Source organism: Equus asinus, chromosome 8 (genome assembly GCF_041296235.1).
Source record: "Equus asinus isolate D_3611 breed Donkey chromosome 8, EquAss-T2T_v2, whole genome shotgun sequence".
NCBI classification, from domain to species: domain Eukaryota; kingdom Metazoa; phylum Chordata; class Mammalia; order Perissodactyla; family Equidae; genus Equus; species Equus asinus.
Window position 1 is genome coordinate 78,452,880 of NC_091797.1, and position 12,689 is coordinate 78,465,568.

The following is a 12,689-nucleotide window of genomic DNA, read 5'->3' on the forward strand; positions in this document are numbered from 1 at the left end:
TCTATTTTTTCTTTTGTTGCCTGTGCCTTTGGTGTCATATCCAAGAAATCATTGTCAAATCCAATGTTGTGAAACTCTTGCCCTATGTTTTCTTCTAAGAGTTTTATTGTTTTAGGTCTTACATTTAGGTCTTTGGTCCATTTTGAGTCAATTTTTGTATATGGTGTTAAGTAAGGGTTCCACTTCATTCTCTTGCATGTATGTGGATATCTAGTTTTCCCACAACTATATGTTGAAATCCTTTTATTTTTAACTTGTTTGCATCTTTGAATCTAAAGTATGTCTCTTATAGACAGCATATAGTTGGATCTTTCTAATACAGTAAATTTTTTGCTATATTATTTTTATATTATAAATATATTTATTTTATTTACTTATTATTTTGTTAGTATTATTATTTACAAAAATAGGCAATGGATAGATTTGCCTGTAGGTTGTAACTTGTGGCTCCCTGCTTTAGAAGGATTCTCAAGAATTCATTCCATGTGTCTATATCCTTATTAATTTAAGGCAATGTGTATATTTCTTTAGCAGAACCCAGTCAATGTGTGTGTCATTGATGCCTTTGAAGTGGTTCATAATTTCCTCTAGTAAGTGTTTTAATTGACCCATGCCTTCCTACCTTCTCCTTTGTCATTAAAATATGTGAGAAAACATGCCATCTACACGTAGAAGAGTCAACAATGTGAGAGTGTTACTTCTTTTGCCCAGCTGGGCTTAGTGAAGCCTTAGCACTGGTTAGTGTTTATAGTGCCATCAACAAAGGTGCAGGAATTACAACTGAGAAAGAGGACAAGAGGTGTAGGAAAAATGGGGTTCAGAAATCAGGGCTGTGGAGAGGTCTGTTAGTACTTCTCTCACCTTCTGCAAAGCCAGGTGTCAAAACTCCAGTCAGAGCCTCTACAAGTCGAACTGTCTTGGCTGTCTATCAGGTAGATTACCATCTTAATAAGCACCAGTACAGTGAAGAATTTGGTCTGAGGTTATTTTCACATCTCAGGAACTGAGCATATGAACAGTCCTTTGATATGATTATAACAAATAATTCCATAGAACAAATCTCTGTTTTCCATTGAGTCTTCTATGAGAGTATGTTTTCATTAGAGTTGAGGAGAGGAGGGCTTTGGCAAATGATTTTCCTCTATCATGAAGCTTAGATTATGCTCCAACTCCCTCTTTCCCAATCCTGTATTCCTCTCCATCTTCTCAGACACTTCTAAATCCAACAGGCCATGCAGTGGAAACATGAAGGAGGTAGACAGGTTAAATGAGTAGGTTTGAGTTCTGTTTAGGAGGTGGTGAGTGGAGACAGAGCCTGGGGACCTCCCCGATTGGGCAAGATTCGTCCCTAATCTTCAATGCCAGAACCTGGGCAGCTGCCCTTGATAGCTGCAATGGTGCTGGAGAGGAGGCCAAAGCCATGGGTTCTAGTCTCGTTAGTGCTTGTAACTCACTGTGTAACCTTGACAAGCTCCTTAACTCCGATGGACAGTTTTTCAGAAGTGAGTTTGTGTGATGATCTTGCTGGTCTCTCCCAAGTCAATATCAGTATCACTCCATCATCGGCTTTAGTCCACCTTTCTAGTCATTCATTCCACAGTTATTGAGCACTTACTATATGATGAGAACCTTTATCAAGAACTGGGCAGCAGAAAGGTGTGGAGATGAGTACTAAGTTTGTTTTATACACTTGCATATTCATTGGGCAGAAGCTCTGTTTTTCTCTCTGAACTTAGTCTGTTGTCTGGCATATAGTAACTGCTCAGTGAGTGTGTGTTACATGGACAAATATCCTGTTCTCATACACTAGGAATCAGAATTCTAGTGCTAAATATGGTCTATCAGATTTTCATTGCAACAAAACAATTTGAAAGTCTCATGAGTTTTGGCCTAATTTCTTAAGGTCTGCAGGTGGTTTCCTGTTCTACCTGTGGAACTCTGAAAAATGAATTTTAGCTTACCACAATTGAAATATATAGTTTCTTGCCTAAAAACATATGGCAACAGAAGCTCAACATACAATGACTAGATAGGCATTCCATAAAAACTTTCACTAAACTGTAGAGGCTCTATCTGGAACTATTGAAAGCTATTAAAAACTATAGAAAATAGAGTTACACAATGAATGCGACAATATCTTTGTACTCAAAGTGGTGCTGTTGAAAATTCGATAAATTAACTATTTTGTTTGAACCTTTAAGTCTCAATTTATTCAGTTATTCCAACAATTTGATCAACTTATTCAAGGATATAGGCCTCTATATCATAGCAGCATATATCAGACCAGTCTTTCTGAAATCTAGAAAACACACTTTATCATTTTAGCAAATAAGTATTTAGTAATAAAGCATCTTGAAAGAATATCTTCCCCCTACACTCCAAAAAAAAAAGAAAAACCAAATAAAACCCCCACATTGAGTGTTTACTCAAATGGACCTTGTAGATGAGCTGAAGAATTTCTTTTTATTCTAAGTTTTTGCTATCCCTCTTGTTAAAAAACAATCCCTAACCTAGTCACTTAAGACAAAATATCTAATTATAAAGCCCTACAGAACATAAAGCTCTGCTTATCAGATTGTCTCAGAAAATGAGATGTTGAGGAATAAATTCTTCTCATGTACCACCTCTGCTTAATTATTTGGCTTTTTTTTTTTTTTTTTAGCTGAGGAAGATTTGCCCTGAGCTAACATCTGCTGCCACTTCCTCTTTTTTTGCTTGAAGAAGATTAGCTCTGAGCTAACATCTGTGCCAGTCTTCATCTATTTTGTATATCGGTCACTGCCACAGCCTTGCTGACAAATGGGCTAGGTCCTTGCCTGAGATCCAAACCCGCAAACCAGGGCAGCTGAAGTAGAGGGTGCGGAACTTTAACCACTTGCCTACGGGACTGGCTCCTGTTCAGCTTTTTAATTGGAGGATTATTCTCTGCCCCCTCCCTTTTTTATTTTAATAGGAAACCTCCATTTTAGAGGAATACAATATCAATTGGACTCAGAAGCTGGGAGCTGGAATTAGTGGTCCAGTTAGGTAAGAGACCCATGTGCAAACTATGACAAAATTGCTCTGAAAAGGGCCATTTGAAATTCATTTTAAATTAGAAGCATCAGGTGTGCCAGATTTGTAAACTAGCCTAAATTTAGCAAGTGGAGGTATTTATGTTAGGCTTTTTCTCATCCATTTAGAAATACATTTAAGTGACCAAGTCAGCGTGGTCTGTGATAGAATCATTTACGATGTCGATACTGTGGGGCCACTGTGAGAGTTGCCTGTAGCCAGCAGAGGCATTATTTTCCTCTTGGCCAGCCTCCTGTTGATTTCACATGGCTCAGGAGCTGAGGCCTGTGAAACGTGGGTGAGCTGCTTCTCTGCCTCTCCACCTGCTAGCCCTGGAGGCAAGTGTGTTCTGATGCACCTGGATATATTCTTGATTAGAAGTACAAATGTCAGAGAACAAATTTGTTAAATTAGTTTTCACTGTAATATAGATGATTTCTGATTGATTTTATTTTTCCTTCAAATCTAGAGTCTGTGTGAAGAAATCTACCCAAGAACGGTTTGCACTGAAAATTCTTTTTGATCGTCCAAAAGCAAGAAATGAGGTATGGTCCTTTATTGCCTTGACTTGCTCAAATATTTGAAATGCCTAAGAATTAATAAGTAAGGCAGCTTCCTGAAGAGAATGCAGAGATGCACCAAGAATTTTATGTCCATACTTCTCCCTTTTCCCTTTTCAAGTTATCATCATAAAGCAGTCTCATATCCAGCAGTCCCAAAGGCTGTTGGTAGAATCTTGTTTCCCTTCAACCACCTCCTGCTCTTTTTCAATCAATGTGATTGCTGTACCCTGAAGTATTCAGGTTTGCTTCAGCTTTTGCTTATTGGAAAAGGTCCTAGAAGAGTGGAGATAAAAGAGGACGAAGAATGGTCTGGTGAAGAGTGTCTTGAAAGTGTGCTTCAGGAGGGCTCAGATGATGTGAAATTCTAGTTTTTAAAGGTTTTATTTTTTTCCTTTTTCTCCCCAAAGACCCCAAGTACATAGTTGTATATTTTTAGCTGTTGGTCCTTCTAGTTGTGGCATGTGGGATGCCGCCTCAGCATGGCTTGATGAGCAGTGCCATGTCTGCACCCAGGATCTGAACAGGTGAAACCCTGGGCCACAGAAGTGAAGCATGCAAACTTAACCACTTGGCCACGGGGCCAGCTCCCTGATTCCAGTTTTTAAAAATAGACCTTCAGGGCCCCCCAGTGGCATAGCCATTAAGTTTGCAGGTTCCACCTCTGCGGCCTGGGGTATCCCGGGGTTTGCCAGGTTGGATCCTGGCACAGACCTACACACTGCTTGTCAAGCCATGCTGTGGTGGCATCCCACATACAAAATAGAGGAAGATGGGCACCGATGTTAGCTCAGGGACAATCTTCCTCACCAAAAAAAAAAAAAAAAGGATTGGCAACAGATGTTAGCTCAGGGCCAATCTTTCTCACACATAAATATATATATACACCTTTGTGTTAAATGATCTGGATGTGGTGATGACATGTTAGTAATGTGCAGTGAATGACTAATTCTTTTGCTTAGAGATATACGAATAATTTCTGAAATAAAATGAATTATTTGTGAAATTTTTCATTTGCTAATAGATAGGACAGTAGAAAGTAAATTTCTTGGTGAGATTTTATTCATGGAAACAGCATTAAGGAGATAATCTGTGTATGAAAACTTTTTTTTTTTTACATCATTCCAGGTGATAAAGTTTTTTTACTGTAATAGTTTATCCCCTGTGCCTAGTGTGGTCAGTTTTTTGGGGGAAGTTTGGAGAGAAAATGTTGGCGTCCCCTATGTACAGAAACATTTCCTCTGCTCTTTTTAAGGTACGTCTGCACATGATGTGTGCCACACACTCAAATATAGTTCAAATTATTGAAGTGTTTGCTAACAGTGTACAGTTTCCTCATGAGTCCAGCCCCAGGTAAGACCACACGGGGTCATCATCACATGCCCACCTCTCCACATTTAGGCCAAGGTGTAGTAGGGTCTTCCTCTCCTTGTGCCCTCTCTTTCTCTCCCCACCCCTTTCTCTCCTTCCCTGCCCCTCTTCTGTCCTTTACTTTTTATTTTGGAAAATTTCAGACATTTGTAAAAGCAGCCAGAAGTATGTAATGAATCCCCAAGTACCCATCGCCCAACCTCAACAGTATCGACTCACTGCCAGTCTTGTTTCATCTAAACCCCACCTACTCTCTTGGCCCCCTGATTATTGTGATTACTTTCACTTTTTTTAAAAAAAAAGCATGTAATGTGGAATTAAGACAGATTCCATTTCAAATTAGTGAAAGGGGACTAAATATTCTAGGCAATGTCTTAGAGGTTGATATGGCAAAAAGCCCTACTTGCTTAGTCTGACGTTCCTTTTAAAGGATGAAACCAACATTATTCTTTTAGCTGCCAAGTGTTTGGTAAGCCCATTGGGTGGCATTTTAAGTCTCTTCCAGGGAATTCAAAATTAAATAAGGTATGGTTTCTGTTGAGGGGACTGAGATGTAAATCTATCATCAGAGCATTGTGATAGGCACCAAGGAGAGACATCCATAAAATATTTTGAGCTTACAAAGGAGGAGAGCTGCTAATTGTAGGCTGGGGAGGTGAGATGTCTCACAGAGCAGTTATGTGGGGGCTAAGACTTGAAGGCGATGGGTAGAAGTTTTCCAGGTGGAGAAAGAAGATGGATATGTAAAAACAAATGGGAAATCAAATAATTATTTCTTAGAACTGTGCTCTGTTGGTGAAAGCATTTGGATGGAAGCTGGAAGCATTTATATCAAAGAATGGTAATAAAATTTAGATTTTTTTTTAGACAACATGAAAATTTTTGCTTTTATTTAGTAGCTGTCTAACCCTGTCAGCTGTCTTGCTGGGCATGCTGTTGGTTCACAGGGAATACTAGCGGAGTATGGGTGGGGAGTGGAGAGAGAGAGACGCGTGCACAAACACACACACACACACACACACACACACACACAATGAGAATGAATAACCAGGACAGCCCAACACCCAGCCACATGACTTGAAATTCATGTCCTACACAAAGTCATATTCTGTTTTCAATTCACTTTCAGTCTAGCTGCCCTAAAATATATATACAAAACATATCACTTAAAAGATCACCCCCTCTTTAACAAGTTCTAGTCACCCTTTAACAAGTCACTCTTTAACAAGATCTAGTAATAAGTATAGCATCTTCAAAAGGATCATTGTCTTCAAAACTAATTCTTTTACTCCCATTTTAGCTTCTTAGAAAGTTTTAGGTCAGACGTATTCCTTAGCTTTAGTGTCTTGTTGGTAGTGACAAGGGTTCCAACTCAGAGGGGCTTGGCAGGACTAGACTTAGGAAGTAGTGACACGCTTTGTAGATGAGGTATATAGGTTAGCTACTTGATGTTTCAGTTTTTTTTTTTTAACTTAACAAAATCAAATGCTTTCAAACAGGGCTCGACTCTTAATTGTAATGGAGATGATGGAAGGGGGAGAGCTATTTCACAGAATCAGCCAGCACCGGCACTTTACAGAGAAGCAAGCCAGCCAAGTAACAAAGCAGGCAAGTTAACCCCGGGTACCGATCAAACTGCCAACAATGTTGGTTAACAAGCACAATTTCATTGGGGGGAATAAAAGAAAGCTTGAAGAAAAGCTCTATTTGATCTCTCATTGCCTGCTTTGTTATGTAATCAGAAAAGATGCCTTGACAGGAGAAGTGTGACCCCTTTTATACTTTGGGGGGCGACTGTCTTCTGAAGTGGTTGTCAATTGTCTATTATCAGATTTAAATAAACTCTGGTAGGAAGGTAATCTGAACTCTTTTGTAGACTGTAAATATTTTAGACATATAGCTTCTAAGCACTGTTATTGGACTTTAAGATAAAATGCTGCTGATACCACCAGAAAGATTGTATGGTAGAAACATATGTTCTAAGACAATTGTGTAGAAGATACTTTTTGCTTATGAGTCATCTTTCTTTCATCAGATTTTTAGTATTCTATAGTATTATTATTAAAATCCTGTAGTATTTTAATAGGTCTTTGTAATTCTGGATTATTCCTGGTTATTTTCTATTTTGACATCACATTTTATTGCTAGAGACATGATTTATGTCACAAACAATCCTAGGAATCCAACTGGAAATAATAACTTCTTGAGGAGATGAAAAGCTAAACCTTCAAGGCTTATCTTCAGGCCGGGCAAGAAAGGCAAGGAAAAGCAGGAAGCATAGCCCAATTGATTCTTAAGAGAAAATCCTTCCAAATTTTCCATGAGCCTCAAGCATTTTTTGATGCCTCCTTTCTGGCAGGGAGGAACTAATATTTGGAATACCAAGACAATTCCATACTGAGAGTTGAAGAACAGGTAGAATTTGTTCTTTCTATTTAATTTAAAAAACCACAACTTGTATCTTACAAATATTAGGACTAAAGGATGAGCTCTAATAATCTTCTTATAAAACAAAAACCCTTCAAATCCACCTGAACAGGCAACATTTTAACAAGTGGGATGAACAACCTGGAATATCAGTGGGAAAATCCAGTCAGCTGCTTTCCGTTTTTCTTAAAGGCAGAGCTTGAAGTTGAGCTCCCTGGAGAGTGCAGTTTTCTCTGGAGCCAGGCGTCGGTGCCCACTGCCTGTGGGGAGCCCAGGCCTGCTGAAGACTGCCTGGCACAGTGTTTTCTCTGCAGTGTTTGTCACCCCTCAGATGAATGCAAGTGGAAGCATTTCATTTTTCCCATTTCATACAGGATTTAACCATCAGTTTATTCTGACAAAGAATTGTTTTACTGTTGTATTTTTCTTTTTGTTTAACAAAATACAGATTGCAGTTAAACTAGCTTAGTTCATTTCTATTTCTTCGTACACAAGGTCTCATGTAATTTCTGCTTTAAAATTGAAAACTGACCACAGTCTTAATTGACTTAATTAAGGATCATTTTTTTTTAACATCCTGCATTCTCTAAACCAGAGGCATTAAAGAGTTGTCTTTTCTAAGAGGTGCTTGCTCCATTCTGTCCTTTTCCAGATCGCTTTGGCTCTACAGCACTGTCACTTGTTGAACATCGCGCATAGAGACCTCAAGCCTGAAAACCTGCTCTTCAAGGATAACTCTTTGGTAAGAGGACTTGCTTTTCTGCATCTTAGTGCTGCCGATCTCAATATAGTTCAGGAATGGGTGTGTGGGTGTGTATGTTTTTAGAGTGCTCTGAATCCATCATGAAGAGGCTTTAGACCAAAGTGCTTCAAGCAGTTTACTTTTCCTACTTGTTCCCTTGCTAGAGGCTCAGAGAAATTGTACCATACCCTGGCATTGATAATTTTGGATGATATTGATATGTATTTGTAGGACTTAAAATTTGGGATGTTATTTGGAGGGGCTTTGGGAAGGGTTACATGCTATTATATGTGCTGTTATACATGACCTTGAAACTCAGTAGTTGTATTTGCTATTAACCTTGATAAGGTGTGTTTTCTTCTCCAGCCTCACCCTCGGCACCATGTCCACCACATAAGTTTCTCTGGCTATCACGAAGCTAATGTTAAGAATGAAGCAGCACCCTGGACTGATGAGAGATAATGGGCCAATAGATAGAGTCGGGGGGCATTTGGCTAAGCTCTTGGTTTTAGTGCTGCCTTTACGAGTTATAAAACAAGGCTAACTATGAGTGGGTAAAAATTCCTTACTTCTGTATTACAAAGAACAATTCCTTAGTATGAATCATGGACTCCAATCCTGAGGACATGCTACTCGTAGGCTCAGGTCTCGGCCAGTAACTCATGAGAGTGCAAGGTAACATGTCTTGCATCTGGATTTTCCTTTAATGTTTACTGAGAACTCTGGAGCAATGACTCCCATTTGTTTTATTTCAGGATGCCCCAGTGAAGTTGTGTGACTTTGGATTTGCCAAAATTGACCAAGGTGACTTGATGACACCCCAGTTCACTCCTTATTATGTAGCACCTCAGGTAAGCATGTGCTGTTTCTGCCATAAGATGTATCACCAAGCTGCCTCTAGATTCTTGTTTCTTCTGTTCTCCAGCACAAGTAGGCATCTATTACAAATGGGAGGAGGAGAAGTCAGCTTCAGAAACCTACAGGCTGCTTAATTTGGTGTAGGCTTTTTATTCTTTTAAAATCAATTTTATTGAGGTATGATTTATATACAATAAAGTATTCCTACTTTAAGTGTAGTTTGATGAGGTTTGACAAATGGATACTCCTGCATGATCACCACCACAATCAAGATAGAAAACATTTTCATCACTTCGAAAGCTGTCTTGTGTGCCTTTGCAGCCAGTCTCCTCCCAGCTTAACCCCTGGCCTCAGACAACCACTGATCTGTTTTCTGTCATTATTGGTTAGTTTCGCCTGTGTAGAATTTCATAAGAAAGGAATTCCTGTACTTTTTGTGTTTCACTTCTTTTGCTCAGCGTGTTTTTACAATTCGTCCATGTTGCTGCATGTATCAGTAGTTAGTTCCTTTTTATTGCTAAGTAGTATTCTATCATATGACTAAGCCATATTTGTTTATCCATCCAGTGACTGATGACCATTTGAGGTTGTGTCCCATTTTTTGCTGTTATGAACAAAGCTGCTAGGTACATTCATTAACAGGTTTGGGGGAACATATTTTTCCCCTCTTAAGTAGTATCTTTTTCCAAAATGGTTGTGCCATTTTACGTATGCGCCAGTAAAGTATGCTTTACGCACCAGTATGGTTGCTTCATGTTCTTACCGCCAACTCATGTTTGTTAGTATTTCTAGTCTTAGTCATTCTGGTAGGTACGTAGTGTTATTTCATTATGGATTTAATTATAGCATTTTCCTGATAGCTCCTGTTGTTGAGTATTTTTTCATGTGTTTATTGCCATTCTGTTGTGAAAGATGGTACAACATTCTGTTGTGAAGTATGCATATGGATGTTTTGACCTTTTTTGTTGTTGTTGGTTTTGTCTAAGAATTTTTTATTGTATTCTGGATACAAGTTCTTTATTGTACATATGTATTAATTTTTTACTGCTGCTGTAACAAATTGCCACAAACTTATTGGCTTAAAGCAGCATGCATTTATTACCTTATAGTTTTGGACGTCAGATGTCTGTGGTGGTTCAAGGTGTCAGCAGGACTGTGTTCCTTTTGGAAGCTCTAGGGGAGAATCCATTCCTTTGCTTTTCCTCCTTCTAGTGGCTGCCTACAACCTTTGGCTTGTGGCCTCTTCTTCCATTTTCAAAGCCAGCAGGGTAGCGTCTTCCAATCTCTCTTTCTGACTCTGACTCTCTTGCCTCCCTCTTTTAAAGACTATTGTGATTACAGTGGACCCATCTGGATACTCCAAGATAAACCCCATCTCAAGATCCCTAATTTAATCACATGTGTGAAGTCCCTTTTGTGATATAAATTAACATTCACAGGTTCCGGGGGTTAAGACATGAACATCGTGGGGGCCATTATCCTGCCCACCACAGATATATTACTAACATTGCTCTCAGTCTGTGGCTTGCTTTTCAGTTTTCTCAACAGTCTTTTGAATAGTGTAAGTTTTTGATTGTGATTGAGTCCGATTCACCAGTTTTTTTTATGGTCAGCCTTTTTGTTCCTCTCTAAGAGGTCTTCCCATACCTATGGACAGGAAGATTTTCTCTTGTTTTCTTGTTAAAGATTATAGTTTTAGGTTTTACATTTCAGACTATGATCCATTTGAGTTATTTTTTTGTGTATATATATATAAAAATAAGGGTCAAGTTGGAGCCGGTCTGGTGGCGTAGTGGTTCAGTTTGCCCATTCTGCTTCAGCAGCCTGGGGTTCACCAGTTCAGATCCCAGGTGTGGACCTAGCACTGCTCATCAAGCCTTGCTGGGGTAGGCGTCCCACATATAAAATAGAGGAAGATGGGCACAGATGTTAGCTCAGGGCCAGTCTTCCTCAAGGAAAAAAAAAAGGGTCAAGTTTCTTTTTTTTTTCCTTTTGTATCTCAAGTTGTTTCCACATCATTTGCTGAAAAGACTATTCCTTGCATCATTGGATTACCTTACAGTTTTGTTGAATTGAATTATCTTGCAGTTTTGTTGAAAATCAATTGACGATATATGTGTTGGTCTATTCTAGACTCTGTTTTGTTTAGTTCATATACATGTTTATCCTGATAGCAATATCATCTGGATTACTGTAGCTTTATATTAAGTCTTGACCTCAGGTAGTATAAGTCCTTCAAATTTATTGTTTTTCAAAATTGTTTTGACTATTCTGGATCCTTTGCAATTCTCTGTAAATTTCAGAATGCACTTCTCTATAACAGAAAAACTTCTTGGGATTTGATTTGGATTGTGTTTGATCTGTAGATGAATTTGGAGGGAATTAACATCTTAACAATTGAAAGTCTTCCAATCAATGAAAATGGTGTATCTCTCCATAGGTCTTTAATTTTTCTTAGAAATGTTTGTATTTCTTAGTGTATAGGTCTTACACATATTTTCTTAAACTTATTCCTATATTTTATGTTTTTAGATGCTATTGGAAATGATATTTAAAAAAATTTCATTTTACAATTGTTTGTTGCTAGTTTATAGAAATACAAATGATTTTTGATCCCTTGTATCCTGGGATCTTACTAAATTCATTTATTAATTCCTAGTAGTTTCTTTTTTTTAAAAGATTGGCACCTGAGCTAACATTTGTTGCCAATCTTTGTCTTTTTTTTCCTTCTTCTTCTCCCCAAAGCCCCCCCAGTACATAGTTGTATATTCTAGTTGTGAGTGCCTCTGGTTGTGCTATGTGGGATGCCGCCTCAGCATGGCCTCACGAGCTGTGCCATGTCCGCGCCCAACTGGCGAAACCCTGGGCCGCTGAAGCAGAGCGCGCAAACTTAACCACTCGGCCACGGGGCCGGCCCCTCTAGTAGATTTTTTGTAGATCTATTAAGATTTTCTACATACAAGATCATGTCATTTGTAAATACAGTTTTACCTTGTTCTTTCCAGTATGTTTGCCTTTTATTTCTTTTCCTTGCTTTATTGTACTGGCTGGGACCACCAGTTGAAGATAGGTGATGAGAGCAGACATCTTTGCCTTGATTTTGATGTTACAGAAAAAATGTTCAATCTTTCACCATTAAGTATGATATTAACTATTAGGTTTTTTTGTAGATGTCCCTTATCAGGTTGAGGAAGCTTCCTTCTATTCCTAGTTTACTGAAAGGGAATGTGTTAAATTTTGTCCACTGCTTTTTCTGCATCTATTGAGCGGATGATATATGTTTTCTTCTTTATTTTGTTAATATGATGGATTAATTGATTTTCAAATGTTATACCAATCTTGCATGCCTAGGATAAACCTCCCTTAGTCAAGATGTATTTGTCTTCTTGCTTGATTTTATTTGCTAATATTTTGTTAAGGATTTTTGTGTCTTTTAACAAGAGGGATATTGGTCCATAATCTTTTCTCATAATGTCTTTGCCTAGTTTCAGGGTATCAGGGTGATGCTAGCCTCATGCAATTGGTTGGGAAGTGTGTCCTCCCCCTTTATTTTCTGAAACAGTTTGTATAAGATTGGTATTTTAGAGTTTTCATTGTGGGAAGGTTTTTAATGATGTAATCAATTTAAAAAATAGATATAGATCTATTGAATTTTTGTATTTCTTCTTGAGCCAGTT

At 38.4% G+C, this 12,689-nt stretch overlaps 1 protein-coding gene across 6 annotated transcripts in view; it reads left to right on the plus strand.

Moving 5' to 3' along the window:
* The window catches only part of MAPKAPK5 (MAPK activated protein kinase 5), a 38,560-nt gene that overhangs the window by 8,967 nt on the left and 16,904 nt on the right, over positions 1-12,689 (plus strand). For 2 of the 6 annotated variants that reach the window (XM_014858661.3, XM_014858660.3), the window contains exons 2-7: positions 2,954-3,027; positions 3,524-3,599; positions 4,870-4,967; positions 6,485-6,593; positions 8,065-8,154; positions 8,910-9,005. In XM_014858661.3, coding sequence (XP_014714147.1) covers positions 2,954-3,027; positions 3,524-3,599; positions 4,870-4,967; positions 6,485-6,593; positions 8,065-8,154; positions 8,910-9,005 — 543 coding nt within the window. The remainder of the gene's footprint in view (positions 1-2,953; positions 3,028-3,523; positions 3,600-4,869; positions 4,968-6,484; positions 6,594-8,064; positions 8,155-8,909; positions 9,006-12,689) is intronic. The other 4 variants (XM_070516089.1, XM_044775862.2, XM_044775863.2 and 1 more) reach the window with 2 other exon arrangements.